The sequence below is a fragment of the Danio aesculapii genome, chromosome 7 (genome assembly GCF_903798145.1).
Source record: "Danio aesculapii chromosome 7, fDanAes4.1, whole genome shotgun sequence".
Taxonomy (NCBI): domain Eukaryota; kingdom Metazoa; phylum Chordata; class Actinopteri; order Cypriniformes; family Danionidae; genus Danio; species Danio aesculapii.
This window is the reverse complement of record NC_079441.1, coordinates 28017960-28045604: the sequence shown is the minus strand read 5'-3', so window position 1 is coordinate 28045604 and position 27645 is coordinate 28017960. Positions and strand designations below refer to the sequence as shown.

Below are 27645 nucleotides of genomic sequence, written 5' to 3'. Positions count from 1 at the left end.
ATAAAGTACTTTTGAACAGTTATTTTTAGTGCAATAACCTTTCACAAGCTAGCAGCTTGGTGAGCAGGAGAAACTTATTTTAAAACATTTAAAATCATAATGACCCCAAATTGTTGGCCAGTAGTGTATATGTAATAGTTTAGTTTGACAGTAACCTTAACAGTAATAACTATGATATTTTGCCAATGAGATTACGATACATTTTTACAAGGAATGTGTAGTTCAGTAAATGATTAACAAATAAGTGACTTTCGGGTCTGGATCTTGAGTGGGTGTGAGTGTTGATCGATAGGAGGAGACGTGAGTCATTGGCTGGGTTCATTTAAAAAGGAAATCCCATAAAGAGAGATACACCTTTACACTCCACAGCAACTAAGGTAAGACACTGAACCTCTGTTATGATTCTTCACTGATTCATCAAAAATATCAACTGAATCAACTCACTGCTGCAGTTTTATGAATAATATCCAGTCTGTTATTGCTGATTGCACTGCTACTCCTTTTAGTTCAGAATAATCTGCAGAAATAGTAGTGGTCTTGCTCTATGTGTGGATGGGTGCATGGTGTGTGTGTGTGTGTGATGGTCAGAGGTTTAGTTGTGTATGTATTGAGTGTGTGTTCGCTGGGTGTGTCTGAACAAAAGTCCAGCAAACCTTTCACATTTCAGCTCATAATATATAATGCAGAGAGACAAATAATTTCTTTTTAAAGGGATAGTTTACCCTAAAATTAACATTGCCTCACTAATTACTCACCTTAAAGCAGTTTCAAACCATCACAAATTTATTTTTCTGTTAAACACAAATGAAGATATTTTGAAAAATGTTGGAAACCGGGAACCACTGACATCCTTAGTAGGAAATAAAATTACTATGGATGTCATTGACTACCGGTTTCCAAAATACCCTCTGTGTCAACAAGAAAGAAACTCAGATTTGTGACTAGTAAACGGTAAATGGTGGGTTCTGGGTAAACGATCGCTTTAACCTCCCTCTGTCTTGTTGCTAAGGCACAATAATACAACAAAAAATGCTGTTAGTCAGTCATTTCTATCCTATATCTTAGTGACACCCTTATGGGCCATAAAATGCTTATTGACTTGCACAACAGCTTGTGATGATACTGAACTGGACCTTTATCTTCTCAGTCCTATTATTCACAGTGTCTATGACAACCATCAGTTAGACCTTTGAAACTAAGGGTGAGGTTTTATTTTACAGTGGCTTAAACTCTGATTGTATCTCCTGTTTCATCTACTCATCCTTCACCTTAGATGATTACAAGTGTTCTCTGTCCTCAGCAGGAAAATGGCTTTAGTGTCTGAATATCTGACGAAGCTCACACTGAGTTATGGAGGGGTGAGTAAATGCAAATAGATACCATTTTGGTCACACTTTATTTTGATGGTCCATCTGTGCACATCATAGTAGCAGTTTCTCATTCCTTCCAACAAATTGCAAATGTTTTTGGACAATGCAATAGCTTTCATACAACTCTGCTGTTTTATAACATTATTATTTATTTCACGTCAGACAAAATTAACTAAAATTGTGAATGCTGAATAGTCATTCCATATAAAACTAACACAAATGTTGAACTAGATGTTAAAATATGTCAAGTTAATTTTATAAAAAAATTAAAAAATAAAAAATCCTGAAAATGTCTTCTAAATTTAAACTTCATGAATGACTTACAGACCTATGTATGATGTAGGTTCAGTTCCAATATGTACTGCAATATTGTTTACAGTTGTGCACAGCTTTACCCAAAGGAAGTATATGTTTGTTGGAAATAAGGGCGTATTGATTCTGTGAATAAATCAGAATTGCAAAGAGCATATGCAGTAAAAATGTGAAGCATACATATTCAGTGTCTTGTACTCAGATACCTCACTAAATGCAGTGATGTCTAACTTTACTGTAGTTTTCAAATGGCTGTGCAAATAGTATATAGTGCTGTCTTGAGCATTTTCAGGAAGTGTCACCAAAATCTGACTTCTTTTGCATTGGAAAAAAAACAGAGTCAACTGTCATAATGAACATGTCAAAGCCATTTGACTATCGTGTTCATAAACAATGGTGTCAGGACTTTTCATCTTGATGACACTGATACTTTCATTGACATCAATACTTGCTTTTGAGGAATGAGCTATCCATTTTGAGCAAGTGACACGCTTTTGCAGGTTATCAACTAGGTTTTGCAGTTTGTACTAATTGTTTTGAGAAATGCATTAACTGTTGTGCAAATGTAAATAGTGTTGTGAGAAACGCACCAAAGCCACTGAGAAAAACTGTAATAATATATAATATTTACACAAATGCAACAAAGTACATAGATATTTTTGTTCTAATCCGAATATTATATGTGTATCTATATCTATATTATGTTTTCCCCCCAGGAGAGAGAACCTAAGTGCCCTACAGTAGTGGCAGCTTATGATTTTAACCCAGAGGTGGATGCAGCCAAAATAGAGACCGCCATCAAAACCAAAGGTGCCAAAACACATTTCAGATTATATTTTGCACTATAATATTATGTGTGGAGCACAGTATTGAGTTCGCAGTGACATTTCAGAATAGTTTGACTGGACCATCTGAGTGATTGTTTTTATATTTGCTTAGCAAACAAAATTATCATTGTTCTTTTGTTTGGCTTTATTGAACAGGATGTGCGGTCCTTTAAAGTGATAGTTCTCTCTGAAATAAAAATTCTGTCATCATTTATTCACCCTTGTTCCAAACCTATCTGAGTTTCTTTCTATTGTTGAACACAAAATACAATATTCTGAAGAAAGCTGACAACCTGTAACCATTGACTTATCATATTTGTCTTTCCCATGGATGTCAATGGTTACAGGTTTTCAGCTTTAAAAAAACCCCACATATTTTATTTTGTGTTCAACAGAAGAAAGAAACTCATAAAGGTTTGGCACCGCTTCAGGGTGAGTAAATAGTGAGTATTTCTTTGGTGAATTATCCCTTTAAGAATGTTTAAATACGATTGTAAATAAAAACTGATGTCTTGCACATGTAAGCTGATTTATTTTTATTTGAGAATTATCTGAAAATGCATCTTTTAAATTCTGTCGTTAAATATTCCACTAAATAAAGTTGTGCATACAAGTGAGTGTGTGTGAGTGGAACTGTGCACTCAAATGTGTGCCAAGTAGTGTCGGCATCAAATTAACTATTGATGACTGTTTAATGATTTTATACTAGGAAATAAAAAAGTGCTATTAGTCCTTCACACCCTTATCTTGATGTTCTCTGTCTTTCCTTGTCAATCATTATCATCTTTCCCTTTTTTTTTTTGGCTACATTTCTTCATTCAGGTGTTGACGAGCAGACAATCATTGACATTCTGACAAGACGCAGTTACTTGCAAAGGAGCGAAATTGCATTTGAGTATGAAAAGCGAGCAAAGAAGGTACAAAAATGTACAAAATCGGTTAAGATTGATCATTAAGTAAAAAAGTTTTAGATTTGTAATTATGCTATTGCCAGCGGCGCCCCTGATGGTAATTGATGTTGTATTGTCTTATGTAATAACCCGCTTCTGTTTGTGATGTAGGATTTGGTGAGTGCCCTGAAGGGGGCGCTCTCTGGCTCTCTGGAGCATTTGATTCTGGGCTTGATGAAGAGCACAGCGCAGTATGATGCTTTTGAATTAAAAGCGTCAATGAAGGTACGTTTGCATTGATCTCATTGTCTTGACTTTTATATTCTGAGCATTCATTCGGATTTGCGCTACTGTTGAAAAGTATGGGGTCAGCAAGATTTCCTTTAATTTGGCAGAATTACAATAAAAACATCTGAAATAAGATTTCCTATATTAAATAATATTGGTGTAACTTTAGGAGTAATTCTAAATGATTCTGGTTTGGACTATTTCTTATGTATTATCACAGGTGAAAACAATTATGTTGCTTAGCATTTTTTGAGTAAACTGTGTTTATTTTTTTAAAGGGACTGTCTAATCTATTTAATTTTGGAATATTGGTAGTCAAATTTAATCAGTTGGCCATCTTTTAAACACAAAATTGCTTTGTGAGAGGGAGCAGCAGTATTTTTTTACAAATGGCTGTGAACTATATGGTTTTATGTCCACTTTTAAAAGAATCTCCGCAGGTGAGTGGACTTTACAAACCACCTGTAGGACACACTCTCATCTCTGTGTGCACCAGACACTTTCTTGTCAACACACAAAAGAAACTTGTATATTTAAAAGCTTACACTTATCGTAGCATATATACTGCTACTCTCTGATGATTTTGAAGCTTCTTTTATCCTCACTTGTAAATCACTTTGGATAAAAGGGGAAATTTACAGCATCACATTAAAAAAATTGTGATTTTTGAGGTAATTTGAGATGCAACTTTATAAACAATCTGGAGACACCTGAGACATATCTTAAAAGAGCATAAGAACTTACCCTTTAAAATATTTTAGATGTCTTTTCTGTCACTTTAGACCTCCTATGCAATTGATTGTTGATGCAGGGGTGTAAGTGGGGGAAAAGGGGACAGAGTGCATAGAGCCCTGGCATTTTTTGCATAGAGCCACTAATGACTAGGGGAACCCACTAAAAATATATTTTCTTAAAAAAATGAAACTGACAACATACTAATCAAACTTTTGAATAAGCGCAAATGTATATATAATTGTAAAGCTCATTCAATTGTTATACAATTGCTGCTTTAATGGTGTGAAAGAATTAGTTGACATCTGTTAGAATTAGTTGGCTATAGAAGTTTGCACTGTCACTGACATACAGTTGTATTGATTAACTGCATGGTGTTTTGCAGGGTCTGGGTACCGATGAAGAGAGTCTGATTGAGATGGTTTGTTCTCGCAATAAAGAGGAGCTGGCGGAGATCAAGAAGGTTTACCGAGAAAGTGAGTGGCACTGGGCCTTAGAAAGCATAAAAACACACAGACACTGATATTCATGTATCTTCTTGTTTTTCCCAGTGTTTAAGAAGGAGTTGGAAAAGGATATTTCTGGAGACACATCTGGAGATTTCGCTAAACTGCTCTTGGCCCTTGCACAGGTAGATTAGGAAACAAAACATTCACACAAATGTAAACAAGAAATGTCATATAACTATAATTAAAGTGATAGTTCACCCAAATATTTAAAGGCGCAGTATGTAAGTTTGACGCCCAGTGGTTGAATAGGTATTGCATTCCTGTATCAAAACACACATAAACGCAGATTGAGGACCACCAGGAGCGAGCCTGACTATCGAGCTTAAACACTGATTTAAATTGTGTTCTAAATAAAAGCAACGGCATGCGATAGAAGGAATGTTTCCATATTGAAAGGAGTTTTTGTCCTAACCAACACCTCAAATTTATATTCTGGAAACGGCTTCTTTTTTTGCAGCTGAACAACAGAAAACAATGATCACCTCAGGTACACCTCATGTGCTTTATTTAGTGTTAAATGCTAATAATGTGAGTTTGAATGCCATTTTACATGCCATTTATTGCCATACTACTGAAAGCAGCAGCAGATAGTTCCCCTCAGATCTTGAAAATAAAATAAACCGTTTGAAATTAAACTTTAGAACTCTGAAATAATGCAAAACAACACATATCTGTGATTCAGCATCTACATTTAATAATGTTAAATAATTTTAATATGTATAAATTAGATCATAAACCTTACTATTTTGTGAGTGAGAGCAAATTCTGTGCTTCTGAATGGCTGTATTTACATTTCTGTCATGTTTCGTCTTGTGCAAACAGCCAAATTGCTTATCACTGCAAATCGTGTCATGTAGCGTGTTGTTAGGACATGGGGTTACAATGTAACCTGCTCACCTAATGTTTATGTTCATAGTATTCATATTATTTGCTAACTAATAACCACCTTATGTGGAACTCTGAATCTGTGTCTCATTTCAGAGTCTGCTACTGCCTACCTAAGGTCGCATTTTCCAACAAGGCAACCCAGGATGCTGAAAAGTGCACAGGTTAAAAGAACCCGTTGCAGTGTTGCAGCTTGTAACCCACATTTTTAAAGCAGAATATCTGACTTTTGTTTTTTAGATAAACAAGAATGTTCACTTGCATGTTTCTTAAATATCTGCAAACATATTATGGTATTTTTTTGCTTTAGAAGAGTCAAAAACTTACATAAAGCACCTTTCATTTCTGGCATTATTTGCTCACACTTAAATGGTTCTAAACTTGTTCAAGTCTTATAAAAGAAGACCAATGACTTCCATATTAAAGTCATTGACTTTATTAGTATTTGTTCTATTTGTCCTACTATGGAAGGCTACCAGTTTCCAATGTTTTTTAGTGTAAATTTTTTAATTCAAGAGAAAAAAAGGTTTGGGAACATAAAGGTTTTGAACCACTTTTCAATTTTGGAACCAATATTTTTTTTTTTGGCTGAACTATCATTTTAAATTCAACATTATAATACACTGAAAAAAAATGATTCATAGATTATTCCTTTGATACTTTTTCAAGGTAAGTGGTTGTAAACTATTTTCTTGCGATGAAGTTAAACAAACAAATTAAGTTGAACATATAAATTCAATTTGTTTGTTTAAATTCAACCCATATGAATTGTTTGCAATGATTTTGCAGAAATCATTTTTTCAATGTAGTTTTTCTCAATTCCAGCTTCATTTGCGAGTTGCAGATTCTATATTTTAGTGCTCACATGTATTTATGTTCAAAGGGTAAGAGAGAAGAGCAGAGTAGCGTTGTGGATTATGAGAAGATTGACAATGATGCAAGAGTGAGTAGATTAATCTGAGAAAACCAATCCATTTACTGTAATTTTTGCATGTTTATAATAATAATAATAATAATTGTTGTGCATTGATATTATGTAGAAAATTCTTGAATGACAATAAGTATACTTTGTGAACTCCTGTGTCAATTGTGTTCCAATTTAGACTCTTTATGAAACCGGAGTAAAGCGAAAGGGAACAGATGTAGTCACCTGGATCTCCATCTTCTCCGAGAGGAGTGTTTCACACTTGCAGAAAGGTGACACATGAACAGAGTTGCTTTTTAATGTCAACTGTCATGATCATCTTCTAATCACAGCCTCTTTTTGTCAGTGTTTGAAAGGTACAAGAGGTACAGTCCATACGACATCAAGGAGAGCATTCGAATGGAGGTGAAAGGAGATCTGGAGAAATCCTTCCTCACACTAGGTATCTATCAGCTGTCTGTTCTTCACATCATCTGTCACAACTCTGCGAGAGGTACAGAGGTGACAGATTTGATGATGGTTTCGCCTGCTGGCTCAATTACTCTTTCACACTCTCACTAAATCCGTGGGAATACATCTTCATGTCTTATTAAGCTTGATCAAAAGACGTTTGGTGAGGAAATTTATTTGAAAAGAATAGGATAATGCATTAAGAAAGAAACTCCAAGATTTGGAATCCATTGAATTTATGCATTTACTGACACTATGTGGTGATTATAGCGGTTGAGAATTACATGGCGATTTTTCTTCCTTTATTACAAACATGCTCTGTTTTAAAACGTTTTAAACTTATAAAACTTATAAAAAGCACAGAGAGTTGGAACAAATATTTTAATCCCTGTTTATTTGCAAAAAAAAAAAGTTCTGTGGACATGTGTATACATGTTTTTATAGTAATATGGCACCTATCAATGAATTCGGTGGGTGGGGAAAATCTCACTCCTACATCACATTGCGGTGGGCCTCAAAATCACTGGGATTTGGGTCCTATTTTAATGTCAGGAAATTTTAAAAACAAAGCTTGTTGGGTTTAAATCATTCCAATATGACAGTAGACACACTTTACCTTCACACAGTTCTGTCCAAACAGCTTACAAAAGTTGATTTTCATCATAGGTGCCGTTTAAGTGTAATTTTTATGCATTTATCTGTTATATAAATTATACTGATAGGAAAGTATATTTGGCAAATACTTGTGCTTATTGTTTTGTTCAAGATATTTTTGACACTGTAAAAATTAAATGTTCTTAGTAGTAAGTATTTGTGGACTGTATAAACCAAAACATTATTGCTTAATAAGAGCATAGTAGTATAACTAAAGTGCATTATTTGCATGAATGGTGAACTAAAACTAAAATAAGAAATGTAAAGTTCTCTTAAACGCTATCTTCTTCTTTCTTTTCGGCTTAGTCCCTTTATTAATCCGGGGTCGCCGCAGCGGAATGAACCGGCAACTTATCCAGCACATGTTTTACGCAGCGGATGCCCTTCCAGCCGCAACCCATCTCTGTATATATATATATATATATATATATATATATATATATATATATATACATACGTACATACATACATACATACATAGATACATACAGTATATATGCACATATGTTTACCTATATATTAGTGAAATGTTTTTTTTTCAAAAGCTGCTAGACAACATAAATAAAAGTCCATGTAGAATTTACATTTTTTATTTACTTAAGAACAATCAAATAGTTCAAGTAAAATATATAGTACAAGCACAAAAATACAAAAATAAAAAACTACAAATTATTTTGTTTTACATTTCCTTCTTTTCTATTGTCTTCAAACAAGAAAGAATTGACCTTGTAAATGCTTCAGGAAAACATGTAGACATTATCACTTTCCATCTCCTCTCACTTATTTGCCATAGTTAAATTCCATAACATGTCAATTACATGTGATAGTAAAGTGTTCGCACATACATACGGTTTTTTTTTTTTTTGCATTATTTTAGTTAGTGAGGTATAGGCATCATGTATGACAGTTGCCAAAGTGAGATATGAGCTATATAGGAGAAAAATCTTGTATGTACATATAGGGCTTAAATGTGGATATAAAGGAGCAATAGAAGAGACCTATATGGCCTGTATATGCACATATATGCACTTCAGTTTTTCCTATATGTGGCATATATACACAAATGTATAGCATATATATTATCATGTATGTGCATACAGTATATACTGCATATAAGTTTCATATATCCTCATATAGGTTTTTTCCATGTGGGAAGCCTATACTTAAAAATAAATAGGCTTCTTGGATTTTACTTATAGGCTACTTAATAAATCGAACTTGCAGTATGCTTCTTTTTAGTAGGTAGGGAACTGAAGAAAGACTCCTGTATGCAAAATCAAAGACATGTAACCTTGCTTTGTTCTTATTTCTGTCTTTCTGCAGTTGAATGCTTGGAAAATAAACATCTGTATTTCGCCAGCAGACTCAGTGACGCCATGAAGGTAAGTTTAACGTAAAAAGGGGAAACTATCTGAATCTGAGTAGTGTTGGGCAGGTTCATCGGTGGAAATGTGTGTCTAAACTGGAGCTTTCGTTTTTAATGTTTGCAGGGGAAAAGTGTGAAAGACAAGATAATAACCCGCATCATCGTCTCCCGCTGTGAAGTGGATCTGATGAAGGTCCGCATAGAGTTCAAGAGGAATTTTGGAAGATCTCTGCACCAGACAATTTCAGTAAGTGTCCAGTTGTCTTTCTTTCTCTTCTCTTCTCTTCTTTTCTTTCTGCGCTTCATTCTCTTTGTGTTTTTGTGTTCAGGAGCACACTAAGGGTGACTATCAGAGAGCTCTGCTGAATCTCGTTGGAGGAGAAGATTAAACGTAATCAATAATCATCTGCTGTATGTGTCTAGAAGTGAACACCTTCTCTAAAAACTCACTAAAAATGCAGTATTACTATGTTCATGCTTTGTTTCATCCTGTACCAGTATGATTTAAATTACAATGATGGAATGCAAAATTACGAATTATAATTGATATTATAATTAAAAAGTTATAATATGTTCCTATTAATAAAAACAGTTGTAAGTACATGTAGTTTGAACTGTGATCTGTATCCATTGAGTAAACCAATGTCTCTCTTCTACCACTAGACGTCACTATAATTATACCTCCAATATATCCAACCAAGACAACAAAAAGTACTATTATAAAAAGTAGGCCTACAGAGAGAGAAATAAAGACAAGAAAAATTAAACAAGAGGGCACATGAAAAGGAAATAAATAATAATGAACAATATTAAAATGGCTTCACATTTAGTAAATTTACATTTATGGATGTAAAACTTTAAGAGATAAAGGTTTATACAAAATGTCATTAAATATTTGTTCTTTAGTGTAAAAGCCTTAATCGGAGTGTCTATAATATCATTACAAATATTCTGGATAATTAACATAAAATTCCCAAAATAAGGGAGCGACACTTTCAGAGATTTCACAGAAAGATCAATTGGTCATCAGTTTCAGTGAGAGATTGCGGAAATCAGTGGTGGGCAGAGTGAGGCTTCATAAAACACTGAGACAGTTAAAGCAGTTGGTGCATTCCAAACGGGACTAAACTGCTTGTGTGAAAATGAAACTTGTGATTCATATTTCTACACTATTAGCAACTGACAGTGGACCTTTGTTGTCTGTGAATTTTAGCCAAAATTCAACACCCTAAGAATGTGTTGAGTCCGCCTTCTTTTCTGTGTTTATTATTATTATCATTGTACGATGATATCTAGGTCAAAAGATCTCTCATTTCACTCATACCATGACTTTTCATGAGCATTTTCCGGATAAGATTTTTTCATATCGATTTACCTTCTTTACAACAAGGTGTTCAAGCTTAGTTCAAGAGGTCAGATCTTCTTTACTTTATGTGTTCTGCTTCTGATTAAGTATAAATACTGATTTTTAGTATCTATTAATTTTAGACATTTCCAAAGTGTTCCAAAAACAGATCTAGAACCTCCTTTTGCAGCCAATACAGCTTCAATTCGCCTTGGGAATTACAGATACAAGTCCTGCACAGTGGCCAGAAGGATTTTGAGCCATTCTGCTTGCAGAATAGTGGCCAACTCACTACGTGATGCTGCTGGAGGAAAATGCTTATTGACTCGCTCCTCCAAAACACCTCAATGTGGCTCAATTGCATTTAGATCTGGTGACTGTGCAGGCCATGGAAGATATTCAACTTCATTTTCATGTTCATCTGTCACCAGTCATGCTGGGTGCATTATCACACTGATACATGGCACCAGCTTCAGGATACAATGCTTGAACCATTGGGTGCACATTATCCTGCGCAATGGTTCGGTAGTCTTTGGCAGTGACACGCCCATCTAGCATAAGTATTGGGCCCAGGGAAAGCCATGATATTGCAGCCCAAACTATTACTGATCCACCTCCATGCTTCCCTCTGGGCATGCAACAGTCTGCATGGTATGCTGCTTTGAGGCTTCTCCACACTGTACTGTAACTCTCCCGGATGTGAGAAAGACAGTGAAGGTGGACTCATTACAGAACAATACATGTTTCACATTGTTCGCGCCCAAGATTTTTGCTGCTTGGCACCACTGAACTGAAGGTTTGGCTATAGCAGCCCGGCCATGAATATTGACCCTGAGAAGCTCCCGACTAACAGTTTTGTTCCAAACAGAAGAGTTGAGGTGCACATTTAATTCTGCAGTGAGTTGAGCAGCTGTGGTTTCATGTTTTTTAATGCAACACGGGTTAGCACCCGAACATTTCTTTCAGACAGCTTCCTCTTGCATCCACAGTTACTCCTGTTGGATGTGGGTTGTCCTTGGTGGTATGCTGACATTAGCCTGGATACCGTTGCCCTTGATATATCACAAATATTTGCTGTCTCGATCACAGATGCACCAGCTAGACACACACCAACAATTGTGTTCTCTTTTGTCACATAATGTTGTGTGCATTGCATGTTTTAAGCAAAACTATTATTATTACTACTCAGGCAAAACTATTGCTATTACTGTGCTAATTAAACCATCACACTCTGCTCTTACTGTTGGAATGTGCAATCAATGAAGAATGGCCACCAGGCTGGTCAAATTTACCCATGAAACCCCCAACACTAAATTGGCCAGTGTTTAAATTTCATTGTCCAACCCTTGTATGTTAATTCTGACAGTTTACAAACTGTTTTACTGCGATACTCGAAAGGCTTCCACGTGTTTACAGTTGTGGCAAAAATAATCATTATGACCCTAAGTTGAATAAAAAATACTAGGAGAAACATGTCACATTGGGATATTTACTTATTCTCCTTGATAGACGAGATATTTTAATTTTCCAAACATAAAAATATGTTTACACTACAGTGCTGTGAATTATCATAATCATACCAGATTTATTTTAATCAGAGATCCATTTTGTTCCATTTATTTTATTTAAAAATACAAAAAACAAAAATGAAAAATATCTTTATGAAGTTAATACATTACCACTGAACAGAACTCACTTGTTTTCATTGGAACATTGCCTTTATTTGATCCATTGGTATACACTTTTGAACAGCAGTAAGAAACAAAAACATTGAGTGAAAGCTTATTAATGGTTAATATTAGTGGTTGATTTTCTTTTCCAGTTCTAAACACCATGACCATACATATTTACTGATTACAGATCAATATAAAAGATATATAGAATATGCTAAAGAAAAAACATTTTAGCAAAATATTATTATGCAACATTCAGCTGTAAATCACTGTGGTATATCCTGGAGTGAAGAATATAAAGGTTTTTTTTTTTTTAATTTTCAGCGATAGAAGAGAAGTACAGCTGCTTCGGTTATCTCTTTGGACGCACTCCATCCTGCATTAATACCATAACCATCCCAGTCAAAACCTGCAAAGTCGCCACACTGTCTAGGAGACGCCTCAGGAAAAAATCCACCTCCACCAACACAGAACTGCAGGAATATGAGTACATTACTAAAAATCCACTTTTTCAAAATACATTGGCATAAAAAGTCAATTTTTTATGTAATATTGTAGTTTCTCTCTCTCTCTGGAACTTTTAAATAATGAAGAATAGTCTTAACTCACATGTTCAGAGTTACAAGCAGTCGGTTTAACACCTGAGCAAAGAGCCAAGGCTGCTTTTTCAGTATTGAAGACTCTGAATGTGATGAATCCAGGGTCAAAGTTTGCTGAAAAAACAATCATTAAATTGAATTGTTTTTCATGGAGATGTAGTGATACTTTTAAATAATACTTCAACACTTAATAGTCTGTTACATGATGTAGAAACTTTCTTAAAAAGATGTATTTGAATTATTAGATCAAGAGGAGTTGCCATACTTCTTGAGTTGGGACCATACAGTAATTTGGTAGACTCTGTACTTCCAGTATCGTACACTATTGGAACAGCTGGACCATTATCGACGTTGCATGACCCCAATCCATACCTCACAGGGAATTTCTACAGAAGTTAAGATAAAAACCAATTTCACAATAATTTGCCTGTTTTTTGTGAATGTGTCAAACATTCCAGAACTGGTATCTAAAGTGTTTCTGACCTTGAATAAATTGAAAAGGTTTCCTCCATGTAGGGTTAGGAAGCGATTGTCAGTGTGGTATCTCAGGATGGAGGCAGTAGACCAACGCTCCAACTCAATATTATTAGGAACGTGCCACACAGACACATCCTGAGCGGGAATGTCAAAGTATCCAGGATTCTGTGACAGAAATGAAACATCTAAAGTATATTTATTTCCTTAATATACTGGCTGTTGAATGCTTGATTCGTATTGGCTGATGAACATTCTTAGTTGCGCATTTATTTCCAGATAAACACACAGCTAAAGTAGTGCCAGTCGGTCTTGACAACATTACAGTTTCATATCGCTATGCTGAAAAATGTCAGTTATTTCACAACCTACAGCATTCAAATATCAGAACAAAATAAAAGACTCTGGATGAGATGCCATTAAGTTTGGTAACCAACTTTGCATTGACCACATCACCACCTTAAGTGTTCATTATTTGCTAATAATTCATTGACCCATCATCAGTTATTCCTTACTTTTTTAAACTAGGGAAAAGTAATAATTCTATATACCTTATAATCGTCACTTGTAGAGGCCTCTACACTTCCAAATGTGACTGTATTTGCCCATGTCCCTTCACCATTAGGCCTGTTTTGGTCACTACCCTGCTCACTAGACCAGCGGTCACCAACTGTACACTTTCCGTACATGTTGTTTTCATGAACACTGGCCACCAGCGTCCACCCGCCGCCTGCAGTGGTCATGTCACAGTATGTCTGGTAAAGGACTCCTTTTGAGGAGATCAGGTAGTACAGCCCATCTGTGTGAACAAAGCATTTCTTAGCTTAATGCTGCTGATGTTTATATCTATATATATATATATATATATATATATATATATATATATATATATATATATATATATATATATATATATATATATATATATAGTACACACATACGTCATAATGAACGTACCATCGTAAACCTGATACTTGTCATGAATTTCTTTGCAGCTTCGGGCAGCATATTTAATTCTGCCCTGAAGTTTTGCTATTTCAAGATTGGGGCTGTCATCGCTGTTTTTGTTGCATGGTTTTTCTTGGTTGTCCACTGCAAGATGAGATAATAAATACTTAAAAAGAAATTTTTAAGATACATTTTTTAATCCAAACATATTATTGCAAATTACTTACAAAATATGATACTTGCAGCCTCACAGAGCAATAAATTGAGTGAGAGACTCAGAAAGATGCTGAAAAACATTTTTTTTTTCCAAAAGTACAGTCTGTGAATATAAAAAGAAAAGTTATTCTCAGTTACACTCAACACTGCAAAGTTGAAATTGTCAGTTATTTTTACAATGTTTTTTGTGAAAATTCACTTATTAAAAACAATGTTTTTTAACATTAAGTTTTATTTGTATGGTTCAAGAATTCTTACGGGTTTTTCTTTTTATCTTGTCATGGGTTCCTTTCTTCTGAGTTGGCGAGATCTGTTGATCCTTCAGGTTTCTAGATGAGTCCAAAAGTAATATCAAGGCATAGTGAAGTTCAGTATTTATACATAATCCGATGCGGAACACGGAAAACAAAGGAGATCTGATACTGACCTCTTGAACGAAGCTTGAACACCTTGTACCAAGTGAAAAATATGATTAGAGCCAAAAAAAAAAAAAAAAAAGCTAAATCATAAAGAAAATAAGTGATGGAATGAGTGAAATGAGGAATTTTTTGACCTATCATTTTACAATAATAAAAAACACAGAAGAGAAAGCATACTCTAGACTTTCTTAAGGTGTGGGATTTTGGCTAAAATCACAGACAATAAAGGTCCACTGTCAGTTGTCAATAATGAGGTGATTATATGCATCACAGATCAAGCAGAGATTAATTTTCACAAAGGCATCTTGTATTTAGTCAGCATGGTGAATTTGTGTGACCCACAAGAACTTCTTGCACAATTTATGTGGCGAAATCTTGCCATAATGAAAAATTCTTAGTTGTACACCTATTGAAATGACAGGATTTGTCCATGAAAATTCATTAAACTTTGGTACACAAACAGATTGTCAGTTACATTAGTAAACTGTTTTGTATGAAGATAGCAGTTTTAGATCATTACATTCCACTGAGATGTGTATATTACATGTGACTGATAGAATAAAGAAAACTGTATATGGTAGCAAATATTGTGGGATGGTCATGCTGGACCTCCAGAAGGCATTTGATAATGTAGATCATACAATTGTAATATATAAATTAATTTGATTAGGAGTCCCTAAAGTGAGTTCAGTTCTATTTGGATAAGAAGCAAGAGAATTGATATTAATTATATTCGATCTGGTGCCCCTATCCTTCGGTTGTGGAGTTCCACATATTTTAAGTCCCTTATTATGAAAGATAAATTGTAAAGCTCTCAAAATAAGTTCACACAATTTGCAAACTAGTTTCAGTTTAAATACAAATTAGTTTGAATAATTTTAAAAGTTCATCCTAGAACGCATTTGGGTAAAGAATGAGAAGGATCTGGATGTAGACTTGGTGCAGTTGCAAGGTGAGCTGCATGCAATGCTTTTCTATGTACACCCCAGCCCTACCCTTCACAGTGATGTGACTAGCTTCATTGAGTGCATTGTGTCTGACATTGCATCTCTGGTATATGCAATCTCAGTCTCAGTTAGCAAATCCAAGACTGCATCCAGATACTACTGGAGAAAGCAGTTGGACGAACTAATGACTCTGGTAATTATTTTTATGTTCTTGTACGTGTTCTTGTTCTTTTACTGTTGTGTCTTTGACTTCAAATACTTGCATCAGTGCTGCTACTACCTGTCTGTTGACTATCTACTGGACATTTACTGACTAGTAACTATGCTGTCTGTGATTTTGGCTCCTTACAGTCATTCAACAGCATTTCTTAGGTTTTCACTTCATTTTTATGGGCCTAGTGTGACAACAGATAAGCAGATAAATATATCTTAAAGTAAAATAACTGTCTGCTGAAAGTTTGGTTAAATGCTGCAAATAGTTCATTTGAACATTCTTGCAAATACATGTCTGAAATGTTCCTAACTTAATATTTGTTTAAAGTTCATTTTAAATTATGTTGTGTTGCTACTTATAGGCATCTGAATGTTTCCTGAAAGTCTATTCATAAACTTGTTAACAACTACATGCAGACAATAACAACAAAACAAAATCTTGGTGCTAAATGTACTGAAAACTTGTTGAGGATTTGTTACGTATGTACTAATACTTTTGAACATCTACAACTTAATTTGGTAGCACGTAACTTACCAAAAGTTTAATAAATATTGAGGATATGTGGCATATTTACTATTACACTGTTGAACATCTACAACCTAAATGTTGAGAATTTGTTGCATATCTACTAATACTTTGTTGAACATTTGTTGAAGATTTGTTGCATATCTACTCATACACTGTTGAACATCTAGAACCTAAACTGGCAACACTTAACTTACCGAAAGTAATAAATGTTTACTTGTTGTAGACATTGTAATGATTGACTAAGAACATTTAAAAGACAATCTACAAATACTACCCAGAAGTAAACAGTAAACAGATAAGAACTTGAAAAGTAACTTACGGTCTGCGGACTATCTAAAGGGGGACTATCAAAATAAAGTGTTACCATTCTTTGTATTATTAGTGAGGACCGCAATGGAAATAAACCAAGGGTTTTTATCATCGTCAGTTTACTGGTTGTATACTTTAAGTTGTACACTTGGAGGTGTCGTATACAAGACATACTTGTTATTTTTATTTATATTTTTATTCTTGCTTGTTTTTTTTAACCTGTCAAATAAAATTCCACTTAATTAAATTCAACACAATGCAAACACGACGGATTTAATCTATAAAAGAGTTTATAACAGTATTTGATATTGAGCAGATCTACAGCCTGAAGGAAACATCAGTTTTATAATTCAAACAGCTTTGCAGAAAGGTTTAGATGATGCTTAATATACTTGTTACAAAGACTACATTTGAGTCAATGGTGCTCTTTCTGACTTTCAGTATTGTTCCACTGGGTCCCCTAAAAGGCCTCTCACCTCTTCTATATGCCAGAGTATGTACTGGAACTGTCAAATCATAAAATATGCTGATGATTCAGTGATTGTGAGTCTCCTCCACGATCAGGATTTGGGGCATGGTTCTGTTGTGGAGGAATTTACTTATTGGTGTGATAGATTTTCTCTCCAGTTGAATGTAAATAAAACCAAAGACATGGTGATAGATTACAGGAAGATTTCTCCTACCCCAGGATAACAAATATTAAAGGCTTGGACACTGAAATAGTTGACACACATAAATATCAAGGGGTCGTTATTGACAATATGTTGACATTTCGACCTAACACCCAGGCTGTCTATAAAAAAATTCAACATAGACAGTTTTTTCTGAAGAAACTTCAGGTTTGTCCCTCTATAATGACACTGTTTTATAAACAATTTATTGAATCTGTCTTATCTTTTTGCATTGTAGCTTAGTATGGTAATCTGAGTGTGTCAAATAAGAACAGGTTGAGTAGCCTGGTGAAGGTGGCGGGCAGGATAATTGGTTTTAACCAAACTGGTCTAATAGTAATTTACTATATTTATATTTTAAAGAGAGTTCAGGGTATCCTATGCACCCCGGATTTTAGCTGCTGCCATCAGGATGTCATTTTAGAGTTCCTATTTGCAGTCCAGGGGGGAGGGAAATGCACCTACAAAATTATGTATTGTATGTTGTGTGGTAATATTTTGTTAATGTGTACATGGAACTTCGTCTGTGTTAGGGCACCTTGCTGCAGTTTTAGTTTACCAAAACGGGATAATATAATTGAGTCTGATACTTGAAGTCGCCGTTTGAAAAGAGTGCTGATGCAGTTTGTTAAGGCTCCACTTGATCCTTGCTGAAGTTAGTTGATGAGAGATAACCAGTCTGAGGATCTTTGATGAATGGAAAAACAAAGCCTTTTCATTCATTACACTTACCTTTCCAAGGGAAGTTTTACGATCCTTTGTCCCTAAGCTTGATGATTTGCATATGCGGGAATGGTAACAAGATTAGATTGAAATTATGTGGTCATAATTTGGAAATAATTTTTTTTTTAGGTTTTATAAATAACTTACCTTTAAAACATTCACTTTCCTTAGACTTAGTCCCTGGTTATCAGGGGTTGCCACAGGAGGAATTGAACCAGCGATCTTCTTGCTGTGAGGCTACAGCGCTAACCACTGAGCAACCATTTTTTTGCTTGACCTAAATCAAGGAATGCCTTTTTAAAGCTCTCATCCAGTTTCAATGCTTTTTCTGTTTTCACTGCTTTCTGTCCTCTAAAGCACAGCACAACAATTAAACTTCCATAAGAATGAATTAGAAATGCTCTCTGATGTACTCACTATGTGTGCAGAGGAAATGCACTGTCGGACGTCTTATTGTTACTCCTTCAATTTCTTCCATCTCCTTCATTTTCATCATTCTGCTTTCAACTCTGGCGCTGTCACAAAATGCCATCACTTTAACATTTTCCACACATTTTTCTCTTTCCATGCATCCTTCTATCCCACGAACTCCCTCACCTGGGGTTTCACTTAAATATCTACTACTGATACTTACTAATTTTCTAAGTACTCCATAATTTACTCACCCCAAGCTATCTTTGCTGTATAGAAATTTTTTCTTTCAAGTGAACATAGTCAGAGTATAGTTTTTATTTTTAATCTGCCTCTTTCGTTCTGTATAATGGTGTTGGGTAGTCGTTTCCAAAAGCACATAAATGCATTGTAAAAGGATGCAATTTGCAGCTAGAGTGTTAATGTGTCTCTTATGAAGCATATTGAGGTGTTTTTGTGACAATATTACTAATTAAAAAATAAATTGTAATCTATTATGACATGTGATTCATGACGTAAGATGCATTCATAACATTTTATATATTACAGCTTTTAAGAATCCTGACAATAGTAGCCACAAAACATTTGGAAACATGCAGGCTGGAAAAAATTGAAGTAAGATTGAACAGAACCCACTATCTTTATTTGAACACCGTACATTTGTATCCACTATTGAACAGCAGGAAGAAACATAAAGAATGAGAGGTTTTAGATCTAGCTGAAGCTCAATACATGATTAATATTAGGCAGATTTTCTGTTTCAGTTCCAACCACTACGACCACATATTTGTTAATTACTGATCAATATAGAGGATATACAGCATATATTAAAGAAAAGCATTTGAGCAAATAATTGCTAATGCAACATTCAGGTGTAAACCACTGTGGTATATCCTGGAGAGAAGCATATAATGGTGGTGTTTTTGAGTTTTCAGCGATAAAAGAGAAGTACCGCTGCTTCGGTTATCTTTTTGGATGCACTCCATCCTGCATTAGTGCCATAACCATCCCAGTCAAAACTTGCAAAGTCCCCACTGTCATGGATTGGTCAGGCTCTCACGACCCCCACTCACGAAGATCACCATCACCTGACTTCTAATGAGCACACAGCTGCATCACATTCACGAGCACCAGATAAAAGCACAGCACTCCAGTCGCTCATTGTCCGGGCTCGTCTCGACGAAAGCGGACAACTGAGCGACCACTCAGCGTAGTCATCCTCAGCTAAAACAAACGATTTACTTACCTGTTCTCTTTGTATTCCTCCTAGTCTTCCTGGTCCTCCCGAATCGTCCTGTCTTCCAGTCCTTCCAAGTCTGTGTCATCCTCTGTCAGCTGTATCTGGTGTGTGCTGTCCATCCTCGTGTATTCCTGTTACCCAGCCACGGAGGAAAAGACCCCAACATCATTCCTGATCCTCCTGGCTATCCTTCATGTGCTCCTTGTTGTCATTTAATAAACACCCTAACGTTTCCTTACCTCTGTCTCCTGTCCGCTTCATAACAGAAGCCCGGACCTATAACGACGACAACATGAGCACCCCCGATCACCTTCAAGAGCTGGTGGACCAGTTGAAGCGGATTCTACAGCCACCAGCTCCACTTTCCAACGCACCACCAGCACCGAGCACTTCCGCCTCCACAGTTTCTTCTTCGGCCCTTCCTTCCAGTCCCATGGCCCGACCAGCGCCCTACTCAGGCGGAGCGGGGGAGTGCAATGGTTTTCTGTTACAATGTTCCCTCATATTCGAAATGCAACCTTCTCTATATCCCACAGATAAGTCGAAGATCGCCTACATCGTATCTCTACTCTCTGGACCTGCACTTAAATGGGCTGAGACGATCTGGAACCAAGCCGGGCCGGTCATGAATTCCATCACTACCTTCACGGAGTATTTCAAAGAGGTGTTTGGACGTTCTGATGGGGAAGTAGCCGCTGGAGAGCAGCTGTATCATCTAAAGCAAGGTACTCTATCTACACAGGAATATGCTCTCCGGTTTCGCACTCTAGCAGCTGCAAGTGGATGGAATGAGAGATCGTTGTTGACCACGTACCGGCTCGGCTTGGAACCCACTCTCCGAATCCAACTGGCCACATTAGATGATACAATGGGTCTGGAGAGATTCATCCAACATTCTCTCCGATGTTCCGATCGTCTCCGTTCCTATCAACAGGACACCATCACCCCCTCGTCTGCACTCCTCCAATCGCCTGAGTCAACAGCCTCTCCAGAACCAGAACCCATGATAATAGAGTCTGGAAGACTGACATCAGCGGAACGACAGAGGAGGCTGACCCGGGGTCTGTGTCTATACTGCGGTGTCAGTGGACACACCCGTATGGAGTGTCCCCTTCGTCCCATTCGGACTTCAGTGAGTGTATTCAGTACGAATATTGAACAATGTAAACCACTTACTACCACCGTACAAATAACTACTGCCTCTATTTCTCTCCTTGTCACAGCCCTCATCGACTCCGGGTCAGCAGGGAACTTCATCTCCCAATCCCTCTGTCGTCAACTCCACCTCCGTACTGAGGCGTCCTCGCATATATACCAGATACAACCGATAACCCAGTGCACTCGATCTTCGACCCGTATCCATCGACAATGCGAAGACATCCTTCTTCAAGTGGGGTTGTTACATCAAGAGAGGATTCAATTTCTGGTTCTGGAGGGTGCAAATATGGACATCATTCTAGGGCGCCCGTGGCTGGTGAAGCACGATCCCATCATCTCTTGGGGCACAGGAGAGATAAAGAAATGGGGATCTGGATGTACACCTGCCTGTTTTCCAAATCTCCCTCTTCAAGGTCGGAACCCCATTTCTTTGTTTGCAACATCGGTCGAGAGCCCTCCTGAGAAGCAGTCTATCCACATTCCTAAGGAGTACAGCTCCTTTCATGATGTCTTCTGCCCCAAGAGAGCTTCCCAGCTACCGCCGCATCGGCCATGGGACTGCGCGATCGACCTAGTTCCAGATGCCCAGTTGCCAAGAGGTAGGATCTACCCGCTCTCGCTTCCAGAGAATCAGGCAATGGAAGATTACATAAGGGAGGCTCTGAGTCAGGGGGTACATACGTCACTCAAAATCACCAGCCGCCTCAAGCTTCTTCTTTGTGGCCAAGAAGGACGGAGGGCTGCGTCCATGCATCGACTACAGGGTCCTAAATAACGGTACAGTAAAATACCGATATCCCCTTCCTCTGGTACCAGCCGCTTTGGAACAGCTCCGAGAAGCTAAAGTCTTCACTAAATTGGACCTCCGCAGCGCGTATAATCTGATAAGAATACGTGAGGGGGACCAATGGAAGACAGCATTCGTGACCCCTACTGGCCACTATGAATATGAGGTCATGCCTTACGGTCTGGTCAACGCCCCCTCCGTATTCCAAAACTTCATTCATGAAGTCCTCCGGGAGTTTCTTCACCACTGTGTAATAGTGTACATAGATGACATCCTCATTTACTCCCGGAGTGAGGCCGAACATCGCCAACACGTTGCGGAGGTCCTACACACATTGAGAGAACATCACCTCTACCTCAAAGCGGAGAAATGCTCATTCCACCAGAAGTCGATTCATTTCTTGGGATACATCATTGACCAAACCGGTATACGTATGGATGGGAAGAAAATTGAGGCTGTTCTATCCTGGTCAGAACCCACTTCCATTAAGGAGCTCCAGAGGTTTCTTGGGTTTGCTAACTTTTATAGACGGTTTATCAAGGACTACAGCAGGATTACATCACCTCTCACTAATCTCCTCAAGGGTAAACCCAAAGGACTGGAGTGGACCAAAGAAGCAGCCGCAGCCTTCCGCCTTCTTAAGAAGGAGTTCACAAGGGCCCCACTCCTGACTCATCCTGACCCAAATCTTCCTTTCGTGGTGGAAGTGGACGCATCCACCACCGGCGTCGGGGCAGTATTATCTCAACATCATGATACACCGCCCCGACTGCATCCCTGTGCCTATTTCTCTCGGAAGTTGAGCCCGGCGGAGCAGAATTACAGCATAGGAGACAGGGAGCTTCTAGCAATCAAGCTAGCCTTGGAGGAGTGGCGTCACTGGTTGGAGGGAGCCAAACATCCGTTCCAGGTGATCACAGATCACAAAAACCTCCAATACATCAAGAGGCCAAGAGACTATGTCCACGTCAAGCCAGATGGTCACTTTTCTTCTCACGTTTTGATTTCTCCATTTCCTATCGTCCAGGACCCAAGAATCTAAGAGCAGACGCTCTCTCTCGTTTACACGAGCATCACGATCATGAAGAACTCCCAACGAAGATTCTTCCCGAACACATCTCCATTTGTCCGATCACCTGGAACGCTCCTCCAGTCGTTGCCACTCCGGAAGCCCCTGCTCCGCCGGGATGCCCTCCGCATCGGCAGTTCATACCACCTGAACACCGGGTAGATCTGATCCACTCCTTACATACCTCGCTAGGCACTGGACATCCAGGGATCAACAATACTCTCTCGCTAGTATCCCAACGATTCTGGTGGCCAAACATGGCAAGGGATGTGAGGCAATATGTTCAGGGCTGTAAGGACTGTGCCCAATCCAAGAGCCCACGTCATCTACCCGCTGGAAAGCTCCATCCCTTGCCGATTCCGAACCGTCCCTGGTCACACCTAGGAGTGGACTTTATCACTGACCTCCCTTCGTCAGAAGGTAATACCTGTATTCTAGTCATAGTAGATAGATTCTCAAAGTTTGTCAAACTAATCCCTCTGAAAGGTCTTCCCACAGCCTTTGAAACTGCCGACAATATCTTTAATCAAGTCTTCAGGTCATTTGGTATTCCAGAAGATATTGTGTCGGACAGAGGTCCACAGTTCATCTCACGTCTATGGAAAGCCTTCTTCAAGCTCCTAGGTGTGGCCGTCAGCCTCTCTTCTGGATATCATCCCCAAACCAACGGGCAGACAGAGAGGAAGATTCAGGAGGTGGGACGGTTCCTGAGGACCTTCTGCAGTGGTCACCAGAACTCCTGGAGCCAGTATTTGGGCTGGGCAGAATATGCCCAAAATTCACTGCGGCAACCCTCCACCGGACTCACGCCATTCCAGTGCGTCCTGGGCTTCCAACCACCGCTCTTTCCCTGGGATGGCGAACCATCTGATGTCCCCGCAGTGGATCACTGGTTCCGGGGAGAGCGAGAGAGTCTGGGACGAGGCTCATCAACATCTGCAGAGGGCAGTCCGTCGAAGCAAGGTAACCGCCGATAGGAGAAGGTCTGAAGAACCCAGATACACACCCGGACAAAAGGTGTGGCTATCCACCCGGGACATACGCATGCGACTGCCCTCTCGCAAGTTAAGTCCCCGATTTGTTGGTCCCTTCACCATCGTGGAACAGGTTAACCCCGTCACCTACAAACTACAATTACCCTCTCACTACCGTATTCACCCTACATTCCACGTATCACTCCTGAAACCCTATCACGATCCTGTTCTTCCCTCCACAGAGCCTGACCACGAAGAGGAACCCCCTCCTCCACTGCTCCTAGAAGAAGGAGCCGTCTACGCAGTGAAGGAGATCTTGCGTTCCCGACGTCGTGGTGGCCAGTTGGAGTACCTGGTGGACTGGGAAGGGTACGGCCCCGAAGAAAGGACATGGGTTCCCAGAGCTGATATTCTCGATCCTAGTCTCATGGTGGAGTTTCATGAGAGCCACCCTGAGTTCCCAGCGCCTAGAGGCAGAGGGAGACCACCACGGCGTCGGAGGTGTCGGCCCTCAGGAGCGGGCCCTGGGGAGGGGGGTACTGTCATGGATTGGTCAGGCTCTCACGACCCCCACTCACGAAGATCACCATCACCTGACTTCTAATGAGCACACAGCTGCATCACATTCACGAGCACCAGATAAAAGCACAGCACTCCAGTCGCTCATTGTCCGGGCTCGTCTCGACGAAAGCGGACAACTGAGCGACCACTCAGCGTAGTCATCCTCAGCTAAAACAAACGATTTACTTACCTGTTCTCTTTGTATTCCTCCTAGTCTTCCTGGTCCTCCCGAATCGTCCTGTCTTCCAGTCCTTCCAAGTCTGTGTCATCCTCTGTCAGCTGTATCTGGTGTGTGCTGTCCATCCTCGTGTATTCCTGTTACCCAGCCACGGAGGAAAAGACCCCAACATCATTCCTGATCCTCCTGGCTATCCTTCATGTGCTCCTTGTTGTCATTTAATAAACACCCTAACGTTTCCTTACCTCTGTCTCCTGTCCGCTTCATAACACCCACACTGTCTAGGGGACGCCTCAGGAAAGTATCCACCTCCGCCAATACAGATCTGCAGGAATATAACTGATTAAAACTCCACTTTCCAAAAAATATTGGTGTATAAAATGTACATTTGTAATGTATTACTGTAAATTTACTTCTTTTTCTGTGCTCTACATTATGAAATATTGACATTGGTGAGTCCCATTGTTACGTTCTCCAGCTGGAATGCCTACGAGCCCCACTACATGGCTTAATATTCTACATTCTTACACTGCAGGGGTCTCATTTATAAACGTGGCATGCACACAAAACAGATGGGCAAATAAGCACCACACACACCTTCACTCAGTCTTGTATCATGGTATGTGTACTTCCTAGCCATTCTTTGTTTGACCCCAATTGTTTGACCAACAACCATCATGTCACAAATACTTTCTATAGGTATTGATTTAAGTAATCAAGAATAATCTTAACTCACATGTTCAGTGTTACAGCCAGTCGGTTTAACACCTGAGCAAAGAGCCAAGGCTGCTTTTTCAGTATTGAAGACTCTGAATGTTATGTATCCAGGTGCAAAGTTTGCTGGAAAACAATCATTAAATTAAATATATCTCAACAGTGGTGGTGTTTTATAACTAATATTCATCACTGAATCACATACACTGTTACATGGCAAAAAAAAAAAAAAAAAAAAAAAAAAAATATATATATATATATATATATATATATATATATATATATATATATATATATATATATATATATATATATATATATATATATATTGGATGGAGGTGTAGCCATACTTCTTGTATTGGGACCATACAGTAATTTGGTAGACTCTGTATTTCCGGTATCATACACTATTGGAACAGCTGGACCATTATCGACGTTGCATGACCCTAATCCATACCTCACAGGGAATTTCTACAGAAGTGAGAAAAAAATTGTTTCATAACAATTCGTCTGTATTTTTGTGAAATTTAGCAAAACTCATTACTGGTATTTATCTGACCTTGAACAAACTGAAAAGGTTTCCTCCATGTTGGGTTAGGAAGCGATTTTCAGTGTGATATCTCAGGAAGGAGGCAGTAGACCAATTCTCCAACTCAATATTATTAGGAACGTGCCACACAGACACATCCTGAGCCACAATATCGAAGTATCCAGGATTCTGTGACAGAAAGGAATTGGACCGTTTTTTTTGTTTACTACTCTAGTGTCTTTATTTTCCTATTATAGTACAGGGGCTGTTGACTACTTGGATTTGAATGGCTATGAACATTTTTAGTTGTGCATTTATTTTTAGAAAAACACACAGCTAAATAGTTTCAGGTCAGTCTTGACAGCATTACAGTTTCATATGACTACATGGAATAGTGTCAGTTATTTCACAGCCTACAACAGCCAAATATCAGAACAAAATAAAAGACTTTGGATGAGATGTCATTAAGTTTGGTAACCAACTTTGCATTGACCACATCACCACCTTTAGTGTTCATTTTTTGCTAATAATTCATTAGTTCATCGGTTATTCTATACTTTTTAATAGGGAAAAATAATAATTCTATTTACCTTATAATCGTCACTTGTAGAGGCCTCTACATTTCCAAATGTGACTGTATTTGCCCATGTCCCATCACCATTAGGCCTGTTTGGGTCATTGCCCTGCTCGCTAGACCAGCGGTCACCCACTGTACACTTTCCGTACATGTTGTTTTCATGAACGCTGGCCACCAGCGTCCAGCCGCCGCCTGCAGTGGTCATGTCACAGTAGGTCTGGTAAAGGACTCCTTTTGAAGAGATCAGGTAGTACAGGCCATCTGTGTGAACAAAGCATTTCTTAGCTTAATCCTGCTGTTACTTATATTTAAAATCTCTATCTCTCTTCCTAAATATATACATCATAATGAACATACCATCATAAACCTTATACTTGTCACGAATTTCTTTGCAGCTACTTGCAGCATAATTTGCAAATATTTCAGCATATTTAATCCTGCCCTGAAGTTTTGCTATTCCAAGATTGTGGCTGGCTTCTCCATTTTTATTGCATCGTATTTCTTGGTCATCCACTGGAATGTGAGAAAATAAAGACGTACATTTTAAAATCTTAAGCTAAATTTGTTTCAGTGCAAGAATATTAATAAAGATTACTTACAAAATACGATACTTGCAGCCTCACAGAGCAATAAATTCAGTGAGAGATTGAGAAGGATCCTGAAAAACATCTTTTCCAAGAAGGACAATCTGTGAATGAAAAGAGAAAAGTTATTCATAGCTGCATCAACACTGCAAACCCAAATTATCCGTTTTTCTTTAGCATTTTTGTGAAAGATTATTTACAAATTCTTTTTAAATTATTATTTTACATGTTCACAATTGTATAGTGAAGAAATTCTTACATATTTGTTTCTTTTGTTCTTGTCGTGAGTTCCTCTCCTCTGAGTTGGTGAGATCTGTTGATGCTTCTGGCTTCTGGATCAATCCAAGAATAAAATTAAGGAGCTTGGTATAGCCTATTTACACCTAATCAGGAGTGGAAAATTAAAAAAAAGATCTGAGACTAACCTCTTATATTAAGCCAAGATTAAAGCCCATTAAATAAACAAATGAAGAACATGCGTCATAGAATGAGTGAAATAAGGATTCTATTGACCTAGAGATCATTGTATAATAAAAAAACACACTGAATTTAAAGCATACTCAAATCTTTGTCAGGGTGTGGATTTTTG

The 27645-nt window shown here is 38.0% G+C and overlaps 3 protein-coding genes across 4 annotated transcripts; 1 reads left to right on the top strand and 2 right to left on the bottom strand.

The window, feature by feature from the left end:
* The first annotated feature begins 329 nt into the window (after window positions 1-329).
* anxa2b (annexin A2b) lies at window positions 330-9811 on the top strand. 2 transcript variants are annotated; one of them, XM_056461525.1, is made up of 13 exons: window positions 330-377; window positions 1301-1358; window positions 2399-2492; window positions 3332-3426; window positions 3571-3684; window positions 4805-4895; window positions 4971-5050; window positions 6697-6756; window positions 6917-7010; window positions 7085-7180; window positions 9166-9224; window positions 9333-9455; window positions 9538-9811. In XM_056461525.1, the coding sequence occupies exons 2-13, from the start codon at window positions 1308-1310 to the stop codon at window positions 9595-9597; spliced, it is 1017 nt and encodes a 338-aa protein (XP_056317500.1). In that variant the 5' UTR covers window positions 330-377; window positions 1301-1307; the 3' UTR covers window positions 9598-9811. The 2 variants fall into 2 exon arrangements, with proteins under 2 accessions (XP_056317500.1, XP_056317501.1); XM_056461526.1 differs by having other exon boundaries at window positions 344-377; window positions 1304-1358.
* Window positions 9812-12541: 2730 nt separating this feature from the next.
* Window positions 12542-14553, bottom strand: LOC130231969 (intelectin-like). The gene is made up of 7 exons (XM_056461524.1): window positions 14475-14553; window positions 14257-14391; window positions 13851-14098; window positions 13309-13467; window positions 13091-13211; window positions 12836-12939; window positions 12542-12699 (listed from the first exon to the last, which is right to left on the bottom strand). Exons 1-7 carry the CDS (start codon window positions 14542-14544, stop codon window positions 12547-12549), a joined length of 990 nt encoding a protein of 329 aa, XP_056317499.1. The 5' UTR covers window positions 14545-14553; the 3' UTR covers window positions 12542-12546.
* Window positions 14554-19306: 4753 nt separating this feature from the next.
* LOC130231968 (intelectin) lies at window positions 19307-27442 on the bottom strand. The gene is made up of 9 exons (XM_056461522.1): window positions 27316-27442; window positions 27072-27160; window positions 26830-26985; window positions 26486-26733; window positions 25926-26084; window positions 25717-25837; window positions 25389-25492; window positions 24929-24977; window positions 19307-19720 (listed from the first exon to the last, which is right to left on the bottom strand). Exons 2-9 carry the CDS (start codon window positions 27139-27141, stop codon window positions 19617-19619), a joined length of 1011 nt encoding a protein of 336 aa, XP_056317497.1. The 5' UTR covers window positions 27142-27160; window positions 27316-27442; the 3' UTR covers window positions 19307-19616.
* Window positions 27443-27645: the final 203 nt, after the last annotated feature.